The sequence below is a fragment of the Syngnathoides biaculeatus genome, chromosome 3 (assembly GCF_019802595.1).
Source record: "Syngnathoides biaculeatus isolate LvHL_M chromosome 3, ASM1980259v1, whole genome shotgun sequence".
NCBI lineage: Eukaryota > Metazoa > Chordata > Actinopteri > Syngnathiformes > Syngnathidae > Syngnathoides > Syngnathoides biaculeatus.
In genome coordinates, this window is record NC_084642.1 from 16991969 (window position 1) to 17004275 (window position 12307).

The following is a 12307-nucleotide window of genomic DNA, read 5'->3' on the forward strand; positions in this document are numbered from 1 at the left end:
TTTTCCACCCTTTTAACATATGGTAATGTCAGTCCGTCAGGGACTGTTTTATGATGCACGATGGCAGCACAAAGCATCCTGTTTTGTGAGACTATAGAGGCATATTTGGTTGTTGAACTTCTGAGGTTTCAATTCACAATGTCACCTTGATTTAGATGTGGCTTTATTTATAACTTTTTCTTGTTATGAGCTTTGATAAATTTAGAAAATTGTTGCGAACAAACATTTGAGTTCAGAGTGAGGTTTACACAGTCCGCTGGTTGAGTGACAGACAGAAAGAGGAGATCCAGAGTCACAGATGCGCTTTCTGCCATTTATTGAATGAGACAAATGAATTACAGTGGAATCTCAATAAACTAGACCCCGATGTAACAGAAAACAGATAAAAACTGTACATTAGGACTGAAGAGTGTGTACAAAAATAACTTTTATTTGGAACTTAAAGTGCCGTAAACAAAGTCTGTTAGTTCCAGATTTGGCCGAAGTTGTTGAATGACACTGTGGTGCAATTATAGGCAAAGAATGTGATTGATTTTTTTTTTTCGGGGGTCTAGATTTTCAAAAAAAAAAAACAAAAATAGATCATTTTCCAAAAGACATGCATCCTATGCCTACTTTGTGGCTATGTTAAATCTGGGGCATTGATGTGGTGACAATTTCATGATGGATATTTTCTATCGCACATAGAGTCATAGCACAGTGACACAGAGAGAGAGAGAGATAGAGAGAGAGAGAGAGAGAGACTGAGAGAGAGAGTGAGAGAGAGAGAGAGAGAGAGCGCGAGAGAGAGAGAGAGAGAGAGAGAGAGAGAGAGCGAGAGAGAGATAGAGAGATAGAGAGGCATGGTAGTGATGTTAACTGAGGAATACAAACAAGCCTGTGGCGTCTGGAACATATTTGATACACTAGCAGATTTTTTGCCAAGTCATTCATCTTTGGCAATGGATTTGGAACTAGGGAGCACATGATTCCTCGGGGCTCATGAAAGCGACTCGCCTATCATCAGTACTGAATGTCAACAACATCACCATGACCAAGCACACCGGCGTGGTAAGTTTGGATAAAATGTGAAACTTTCATTGTCAAGCTTTTTAAAAATAGTTATTTACAATAATTGCACTATACTGGATGTTTTAGGCCACAAAAAAAAAACAAACAAACAACAAAACAATAATTTTGGACCTTACTGTAATATAAATCCTTTTCACTGTATATGGAAATACTGTAAATACACAAGTCAAGCTTCCACTGTCCTTGAGTAAAAGTACAAATGTTTTCTGTCTTTTTATACATGTTGCTATTGAGGATACATTGGTACATTCTATGTATCCCATGTTTTCTTTTTCCTTAAGATAACATGCCTAATGTTGACTTGTTACTTTGAATGGGTCATTTACTAAATGATGACAAATGGATTTTCAACTATGTCAACATGATAAAAATATAACACACACACACACACACAAACACAAACACACACACACAAAACACATTTAATGACACAAAGTAAATGGACAAAAATCCTCAAGGATATTCAAATAGCACACATGTCAGCGCTGTGTAAACTAGCATGTAGTCCTCATAAGCAGCAGTCCTAATTGAATTGTGACATGCAATCAATTATCAATACATGATGTGACGCCATCACATCTAACTTAATTACTCGTATCAGGGTGGGGGGCCTCGTTCCCCTGTTATTGACGCCACATCCCGGCTGTGCTCATTATGAAGCCTCTCCATGCAGTACTCGTGCACTGACACTGACAGGTCACATGCTTGTTTACATTACTCACAAATGACAATCAGTACTGTATACAGTTTCTCTAGATTTCAATGGAAAGATAGGCCTGCCAAAAATGATTTTTTGAGAGTTAAAGAAATGTTTTGAATAGAATCACAAACCACATTGAGTTATAAGTCGAATTAGATCTACAAACTCTATATCAAAGCTAGATATTTAATTCCTTTGTCACTATAGACATAAAAATAATCACCCATCATTAGAACATATCAAACCCACAAATCTTTTGAATAATTTTTTATTATAATGTTTCGATGTCCATTCACTTTTTTTTTTTCCTGAAAAAAAATAAAGAAAACATTTATTTGCTAGCAGTTAGTTGAGGGGTCCAATTATTTCGGTTCAACTATTTCGCTGCCCAAGTGCATGGCCATAGGAATGAAAATGGGGAAAAAGTCCATTGCATTTTAATTTAACAATAACACTTCCGTACTTAGAGTCACTGTTGATGTAGTAGTACACACACCTGCCTTTGGTGTGGGCAGCGTGGGATCGATTCCCGCTCAGTCATGGTGTTGATATCTGCCCTGGCGACCAGTTCAGGATGTAGTCCACCTTTCGCCCGAAGCTAGCTGAGATAAGCTCCAGGTTTCCTGCAACCCCTTGTGAGGATAAGCAGCTTGGATAATGACATGACATGACACTTCTGTACTTGACTATTGTAATCTTCAACAGAAGCTTGTGGGAAGCAAATGCATAAGTGCCCTCCATTGGAAGTAAATGACACATTGTGTGACTAATAATATGATGCAGTGATATATTGTTTTACAGGATAATAGTATGAAGTGCTCTCCTCTGTTCAGTGAGATGCATGTTGGCATCAGGATATTATGTGGTAGCATTCCGGAGTGCTTCTCTGAAAATCTGTTGCTCTTCATATCCAAACCTTGAGGGACTTTATTTATGAGCTGACCTTGACTCCTGAAGAGGTCCAAACATGTCCGTCTCCTCCCTTTGGGTGGAAGCGCATGAGTTGGTGTGTCACATGACCTTTGTCTTTATTTTCATTTCTGTTTAGGAAGGAGTACATGATATCAGATAGATATTATTTGGTTGTTTTATGGCTTTTGCAGAAAATATTTTCATTGGGCCTCGGATTTGCTAACATGCTAAAATATCGACCATTACTGAACAACTGACTGACCAAACTGTCTGGATTTCTTTAGTTAAACCACACTCTACAAGGTTGACACTTTTATGAATCTGAAAAATAAATAACAATAAATAAAAATATCCATCCACATTTGTGTCTATATCTTTCAAAATGAATACATCAATTATTAAATAAATGTATCCAGCTCATCACCTGAGGAGTGTTGGTTAGCTGGACCGCTGCAAGTGAAGACAAAAGATCTCTATATCTAGATTCATCCATTTCTGAACTGCTTATCCTCACTCGGGTTACGGGAGTGCTGGAGCCTATCCCTGCTATCATCGGACAAGAGGTTCAGGTTACACCCTGAACTGGTTGCCAGCCAATCACAGGGCACATAGAGACAGACAACAGTTAGACTTGCAATCACACCTAGGGGCAATTTAGAGAAATTAATGTTGCATATTTTTGGGATGTGGGAGGAAACCAGAATGCCCAGAGAAAACTCATACAGGCACGGGGAGAACATGCAAACTCCACACAGGCGGGGCTGGGATCGAACCTGGGTCCTCAGAACTGTGAGGCCAACGCTTTACCAGCTGCCCCACCGGGCTGCCTCATATATACTTTGTTATATTTTTTACATCATATTTTAAGTAAAACGTTTTTCTAACGATGTTTCACAAACATTTTTTATTGTACTCTTATTGTATTTATTATCATTATTAGCTTTTAAAAAGTATTTTATTATTATTTTATCATTAATTGCACAAACAAAATGAATACTCTTTTTTTTTCCTTTCGAGATTTATATAAAGAGTCCATACAAAATTTAAAAATCAATGTACAAGCCATGGAGTTTGCACGACTGTGCTAAACCCCGCCCCCTCACTCCTCCCCGCTCTCTTATTCACTCAAGGAGGCGTGCGCTTGTTACATGTATGCAAATGAGACGGTGGGTGGCCGCGTCTGTTTGTAAAAGTGACGTCACGAAAAACGACGAGGAAGAGGAGTAGGAGAGGGGGAGTGTAGGAGAGGGGAGTTTGAACGTAAGAAAGAGAGAGAGAGGGAGACAGAGAGAGAGAGAGAGAAGAGAGGGAGAGCGAGCGAGAGAGAGAGAGAGAGAGAGAGAGAGAGAGAGAGAGAGAGAGAGGAGAGAGAGAGAGAGGAGAGAGAGAGAGAGAGAGAGAGAGAGAGAGAGAGAGAGAGAGAGCGCCGAGCCCCGCCGGCGGCCCATTGAGGAAAGATGGCCACAGTCAGTGCAAACGGAGTGCTGCGGGAGAATGGATTCAGCACCACGGACAGCGGCGGCAGGATGAACGGGCTCGGCCTCGGTAGTCAGAACACCATCCCCATGAAGGACCACGACGCCATCAAGCTCTTCATCGGCCAGATCCCGCGGAATCTGGAGGAGAAGGACCTCAAACCGCTCTTTGAGGAATTCGGCAAGATTTACGAACTCACGGTGTTGAAAGACAGGTTTACCGGGATGCATAAAGGTTGGTTCTGGCCGTTTTCAATTGTTTGTCATCTTTGACGGAACTGTCCAAAAAGGAAAACTGTGCCCTCATTTTGTTGTTGTTGTGTTTTGTTGTTGTTTTTTTTTCATTTGGGCGGTGGTGAGCGGAGTCGGACCCAACTACTTAACACGTGCATGTGGTTTGGCGTGTGTTAATTGCGCGAGCACGCCCCTACACGCCTTTTTGCGTGTGCGTGTGCGCGTGTGCGTGCGTGTGTTTACATTGACTCGGGCGCGTGTAAGGGGGCGGAACCCCGCTTCGCAGCACACATGAACACACGATGAATCACAAAATAGATAGTGGATAAAGTTTCACGGCAAATGTCCCACAACCTTTTTTTTTACATACCCCGACACAGGCACACAGACACAATGAGTTTAAAAAAAACAAAAAAACAATAGAAGGTAGGTGAACTTTTAGCGGAGGGGTCTCACAACCTGTTGTCTTTTCTTTCTTTCTTTCTTCTTTCTTTCTTTCTTTCTTTCTTCTTTCTTCTTTCTTTCTTTCTTTCTTTCTTTCTTCTTTCTTTCTTTCTTCTTTCTTTCTTTCTTTCTTTTTTCTTTCTTTCTTTCTTTTTTGTACTCACCCCAACACACAGACACAATGATAATCCTTTGCATGGGGAGAAGGCATGTACAGCATAAATCAATGATATAGAGTTAAATAATCTTAATGTGAATATCGCACTTATGTCAATGTGAGTCATTAATGCAGAAACATGTTAGAATTTATTGTCAGTTAGCTTTACTCTGCACGCCTGCTTGTCAATTCCCAAAAGTGACTGACAGGTAAATTGACTGAGAAAATCTAACTCATGTCAGCAAAATGTAAGTTTTTGGATGGATGTCGGAGGCGTCTATTGGAGACGCACCATTTATTTATCTGTGGAGAAAGAGGCAGACTGGGTGGAGCTATAGAAGTCAACCTTTGCACACAACATTGTGGGGTGACCACACGTCGGCCGTAAAAATCACTTTTAATGTTGTCAAGACAGTAAAGATGAGAATTCGGCAGGGCCAGGAAGTCCGGCGGCTCCTTGGAACCGAAACATGGACCCACACAACATTATGGAGTGACCACGTCAATCTGATGGCTTACTTAAAAATGCCATCTCAACATCGGGCAACTAATTCCACATTATTTACAAACGCTGCTGTTATTGAGTGGCACCAGAGTTCAGTTCAAATGACCTCAGCAGTTAACTCTTTCCAGTGAAACTGAGATAATTACGCTTATGGGAGAAAAGGGGGCATTTATTTGGGGTGTGGCATTTGTTTATCTCCTATTGATGCGGTGGCCACTACTCAAGGAATTTTACACGGCAGCAGCCGAACTGTTGATCAGCGTGTTGCCGCGTGGGCGGACTTGCAGTCAGGCTGCAGAGCGGCAAAAACGCCAGCGACGCACTCGCCTCGCCGTCCCTCCCGACTGAGACATCAGTAATCACCTCGTAATTACAGCGACAAGCCGCTGATTACGCGGAGATCGATCACTTCTTAATGATAACCAAAAAGCGAGGGTGCAAGACTTTTTCAAGGCACGGGGAGCCATTAACTCCAAAGTCCATTAGGCAGAACTTTAATTGCTTTCTGCACTTTTCCTATACCTTCAAGCCGCGTTCTCTGGCACAATAAATGGGAAGCAGGTATTTTTATGACATCAAGAAATGACTGGAGTACATTCCAAGATTATTACTCATGATTTTTCTTATGATATTTGCATTAATTTTAAATCATTACGTAATATTTGAATTTATATGCAGTTTTTCATTGGAATCATCACATTTCTTTGTTATTTGGTTTTACTGCATTGCAGTGAGGCGCTTTTTTCGACATCACTTGCTTGATAGTGTCAGGGTTTTACTGAAAAAAATACAAATAATATATGTTTTTATAGAGAGCTTAAGATATCTACCTGTTAGTAATTACAAATAATAATCAATGAACAGGCTTCTTCAGCTCATACACATCCATAAATAATTGATTGAAATAAAATATATAGAATAAGAAAGAAGAAGAAAATATATAATAGTAAAAACTTTATACTTCATAAGATTAAAAGGAGATGGAATTACGTTAGAAGCAAGCAAAAGTACGTCTTGTAAAAGTAGAGTAGAGGGTAATAAATGAGGGGCAAACAAGCCCATATGTTTAATTTTATTTCTATATCAAGTGAATAATTCTGACTTATTTGAAAGTGTCTATTCAGCGATGAGGATTTTCAAGAATGTGATGAAAAGTAATCAACACTCACTCATGATTATACTTAAATTTAGCACTTCAACTCACATATAAGTGTTATAACTTATTGTTATTACTGATATGTGAGCTCACATATGGTGTTCCTATAATGCCTGAGCTGAATTGGGTACAAGTCTAACATATATTTGTATGCGGATTTGAGCCAATATAGTGATCAACAATGAGATAAAAAAAAAAATCCAGAATGATTTCGGCAAAATACTGTAATACATTATTTATAAAGTTATTTGTGACCATCAATAATTATCTTTGCTCATTGGCTATGAGAAATCACATGATGTTATTGTGAGGCGTCCATTTCAGGTACTCAATGTGGTTCACTGGGCTAAAATGGCTACCTGTCAATCATTTCCACATTAATATCGGCGTTAACATTCACAATCTTTCCCCTCAGTGCTGGCACTCAAATTATGTATGATATGTCAGTCGGTGGCCGCAGTTCATGATCTTATTGATTGCATTGAGATGAGTTCAGCTCAAGCAGCCTTTGAAAAGTGCCCCCCTCCCCTCCTGCGCCACCTGTTCCTCTTGCGCTCCACTTCTTTTCCTTCCGTGATCGATTAAAAAAAACACACGCCCTGTTGCCGTTGTTTACGCCCCGTCCTCGGACATCCTTGAATGTCAACACTGAGGAGGACGAAGGTCCGATTTGGAAAGAGAGGGATAATCCTGTTCCGGAGACTGCCGGACCTGAGTGGGAGCTCCCCCGTCTCTCTGCGAGGCCGCTGCGAGGCGGACATTGGTTCCTGCCGCTCCGTCCCGCGTGCGATTCAAAGTCACTTTGTCTGCACTTTTAATGAGATTTCCCCCATGCATTACAGGGATGAGTTTTTGCCCATGTAACACGTGTTCCTGTGGCCGTGCGCGCTCGAGGAGGATGCAAGGAAATGGGATTAGTGTCATAAAGGAAAACCAAAGTAGGTGAAATGAATCAGCAGCTGTCGCCCCAAGGGTGGGGCGCCCGGTCAGGGGCGGACGAAAAGTCTCATTGGGTAAAAGCAATGCCTCTTGTAGAACAAGCATTAAAAAAAAAAAAAAAAAAAAAAAAAAAAAACGTGTGTAGTAACAATACACCCAAAGTCTCGCCAGTGGTGCTCTGTGTTACATTTTGGGCTCCTGTGACAGCCGCATGTGACACTGCTGGGCCTCCTCGCATGTGTGCTCAGGAGTGTATTTTATTTTATTCTATTTTTGTTTCTTTTTTACCTTGTAGGACCTCACTCAAATTTGTTCTTTGGGCTGTTGTGCCGTCCATATTTCTGAATCCTGGGTGTCTGCCACCCAAGCTGCCCTGTCCAATGTCACTGGGCCTCCTATACAGACAGTAATTTTTTTGCCTTTGACATATTTCTTGCATCAATATATCATTTGTACGTGTCTGTGAAATTTCATTATCATTCATTGAAGGACTGTCTTAATCTCTTAAAAGGGAAACAGTAGGGCACTTGAAGTAATCGGTGTCAATGCTGTCAAGACTCTAAACAACTGTACAATTCAGATACTTTAAAAAAATCAATGTATGTACTTTTTATGACCATTGCATATTTTTTTCTTCTTTTGAACTATTGCAGTACCCAAAATGCGGTGCCCCCGGCAACCGCTGCCCTCGAATGCCACGGCTACGCAGCTGTGCCTCCCACGATCAGACTAAATGGTGGAGACTTGTTTTTGAGAAGCTTGTTCTTCCATTTAAGAGTCCTTGAGTAGCACATCGTTAGCTACAACCATGGCCAACATGGAAAGACAGTGGAGATGATACGGCCAATGTTGTGGTGACTCTCGCAAATTTGTAATTCAGAAAAAAAGCTAACCACTTAATTAAAATTACCTACTAGATGTTTTTTAAAAATGTTTTTTTGAAATGCTGCCCCACCTAAAATTCTGGGACCTGTGCAGCCACCACCTTAATATGTCCCCATGCTGTACCGCTGAGTCAGCCATATGGCGGGACTGCGGGATAGCTGTATGGAAGCAATTATGATACTTACACCTGTCTAAGTAATAACCTCATAGCTGACATAGAAGGTGCATTGTAAAACAATTAGACGGGAGCAAAATCAACTTTATTCATAGTGGACTTTCAAAATGATTCAATTATAAACCATCAAATAAAACACTGTGGGCTCGATTCCCGCTCAGTGATGATGTCAATATTTGCCCTGTGACTGACTGGCGACCAGGTCAGGGTGTAGCCTGCCTTTCGCCCCAAGCTAGCTGGGATAGGCTCCAGGTTTCCCGCAACCGTTGTGAGGATAAGCAGGTTGGACAATGACGATATTTGGCGGCACGGTGGGTAACTTGGTAAAGTGTTGGCCTCACAGTTCTGAGGTCCCGGGTTCAATCCCGAACCCGGCTGTGTGGAGTTTGCATGTTTTCCTCGTGCCTGCGTGGGTTTTCTCCGGGCACTTCGGTTTCCTCCCACATTCCAAAAACATGCAACATTAATTGGACACTCTAAATTGCCCATAGGTGTGACTGTGAGTGCGACTGTTGTCTGTCTCCATGTGGCAACCAGTTCAGGGTTTACCCCGCTTCCTCCCCATTGACAGCTGGGATAGGCTCCAGCCCTCCCCGTGACCCTCGTGAGGATAAGCGGTGAAGAAAATGGATGGATAATAATAATAATAATGTACTTCTTTTAAAAACATAAAACCAGTTGGTGGGATAGAAACACACCTGCAGGGCAACAACAATGGCAACCTCATATAACCATAACCACTGAAACCACTACCCAGGCAATTTCCTGTTTTCCATGAAAACACACTGTTGTATATTTATATTTGTCATGTCATTATCCAAGCCGCTTATCCTAACAAGGGTTGCTGGAAAGCTGGAGCCTATCCCAGCTCGCTTTGGGCGAAAGGCGGACTACGCCCGAAACTGGTCGCCAGTCGCAGCGCAGCTATCGACTCCATCACTGAGCGGGAATCAATCCCATGCTGCCCGGACCAAAGGCGGGCGTGTTTACCACTACACCATCAGTGACTTTTCGTTGTATATTTACATTACCATTAAAAAGTTTGGGGGTGTCTTAGAAATATCCATATTTTTTTTTCAACAAAAACCTGTTGTTGAAATGACACAATGTCCAAACTGTATTTCTAAATTCAGGAAATCACCATAAATAATGAACGATATATTCCAGGCTCACCCACAAAAGGCGAAAACTTCACAGTAGAGTAATCATTTTAAAATGTGTTTTTTCATGGTTTTACGACCTCCATATACTTAAAACACATTTAAATGGAGCTAAACATGTTTTTCAACACAGTGCAAATAGATTTACCCCCCCCCCCATGCCCATATCCTCACTCACCACGAAAAAAAAAGAAATAAATAAAGCACAAAATGTTTCTAAAATACTTTGCATATTGTATCTGTGTACATGCGTGTACCTTTGAGAGACGGGTCTGTTGTGATTATGGTTGATGTCATTGAGTCCTTATGTGAGTGTTTGGGCGTGAGCTGGGGCTGATAGCAGGTCCTATGCGAGTGTGCTTATTTTACTGTTCAATAAAAGGCTGAAAAGTACATCAACACCTGTGCTCTCCTTCCCCACATGAGAGGCCATTAGAGTAAGTACTGGACAGTAAAAAACCATGACAATGATTACTTTAAATACCATTAAGTCTCCCATATGACCAAACTATATGATGGATGTATGGATGAAATTAATATGAACACATCCTTATATACCGCGACCAATCAATAATTCCAGCTTTATATGTAATGGTTATTATCTAAAGTGTGTGTCTACAAAATGCACAACATTTATTCACCTGCAGTCGTTAAAACGATGTTTCAAGTCAGTCACTACGAGTGTGTCTTTGTTGTCAGGTCGCTGCAGCTATTTCATAGTTGTGGGGGGTTTGAGGGAGGGGTCGACGTCGCGCTACTAGAGGGCATGGCGCTCGTCAGCCCAGGTTGCGCTGTTTAACATCCATCATTTTGGCCGGGCATTACATTATCATAACACTTAGTGTCAGTGATGGAGCCGGTGTGCGCCACTCAGACATGCTGAATGATGGCAGGGGGCAAATCCTTTGCTTGAGTAGCGTTATTTATCAATCCGTCTGCGATGCTGAGAGGAGACTCACCGCACAGCATCGGAGGAGCAGATACAAAGAGAGACTAAATATCCTCATCCATTGTGCGCTCGTAGGAGGCTCCGTGCATGCTATAAATAGAACAAGAAACTGAAATAAAACCCTTGTAGACGTTCCTGTGCCTCCCATTAATAAAATATTGCCTTTCTCAAAAAAATATGACACATAATGTTTTGTTCATACTTCTTTTTGTTTGGGGATTTGACATTGGGAAATCAAGAAGTATTATGATTGACGGGACATGTACAGCGATTGCAACAAGTATTTAACACATGACCAGTTTTCTTACTAAATAATTTCCAAAGGTGCTATTGATATGAATTGGGAACGGCCCAAGTAATCCATATGTACAAAGAAAGTAGAACATATAAGCTCAGAAATCGAGTTGTGTATAATCATATTAAACGATACAGGGAAAAATGATTCAAGACATGAATAAAGGGAGCTGCAAAAAGACATGGAAGTTCCAAAAAAACCCACCTAAAATCTATTAATAATCAAATATCAAATCAAATCCCTTTGTCAGCCCCAGTGAATATCAGCCGATTCAGTCCAAATCGATAGCCTAGAAAAAGGCCTCATTGCCAAGGTGTGAGTCAAGACCCATCTCATGCTGGGTAAGAGCAGAGAGCTATCTCAAAACCATCGCAAACTAATTGTTGCAAAACATAACAATGGCATTGGTGACACGTGCATATGTAAGCGTCTGAAGGTCCCGGTGATCACAGTAGTACGTCGTAGTACACAAACGGAAAGTCAATCATACCATCATAAATTTACCTTAATCGGTGCTCCTCGCGAGAGTTCTCAGAGAGGAATGCACAGAATAATAATATAAACAAAAAGAAGACTTGTCCGAGAGCCAAGGTTGACCTGTAGTTAGCTTCGAAAAGACCTACAATTAGTACTAAGGAAAACTGAATAATGTACTCCACCTCCTATATGCACGCTCAACACACAAAACCCCATTGCCGAAATACTTTGTCCCTGCATCATAACGCACTATTACACACAACTTAACGTCAATGATGTTTTCGTTTCTTTGTATATATGTATTACTTGGGATAATCCCAACGTCTGGTGAAATTTTCAAGCAAATAGCACCTTTGGAAATATATTCAGTGAGAAAAATGGTGACGTGTTGAATAGTTATTTCAACCGCTGTATGTTGCAGTCAAGTGAACTGTGTGTGAACCGAACAGCTAGCATTATGCCCGGAACGGCTTGTTCTAGACGAAAGGATGTAGAGAAGACACTCAACAGGCGAGGCGTCACTGTCTCGCCAAAATCTAGAGCACAAGCAGCCATGATTCAGTCAGTGCCGGTTTCGTAAAATACAGTATGTACAGTATGCTGTATGAAGTTGAGGTACCAACATCCACTCGTCGTGTAATGATGCAGCCATTGTGGGTCTGATTCTTGGCCCTGGTTTCAGCCATTGCTGATCCCAAGCGCAGATTAAAAAAAAAATCATGTGGGTTACACCAAGAAGGCCATCTCTGTAAAACTGCTGAACAAGTCACGGG

General features: G+C 41.3%; 1 protein-coding gene across 3 annotated transcripts in view; it reads left to right on the top strand.

Moving 5' to 3' along the window:
- The first annotated feature begins 4140 nt into the window (after positions 1-4140).
- celf6 (CUGBP Elav-like family member 6) overlaps positions 4141-12307 on the top strand; it is a 194949-nt gene continuing 186782 nt past the window's right edge. For all 3 annotated transcript variants that reach the window (XM_061814633.1, XM_061814635.1, XM_061814634.1), the window contains exon 1: positions 4141-4393. In XM_061814633.1, coding sequence (XP_061670617.1) covers positions 4141-4393 — 253 coding nt within the window. The remainder of the gene's footprint in view (positions 4394-12307) is intronic.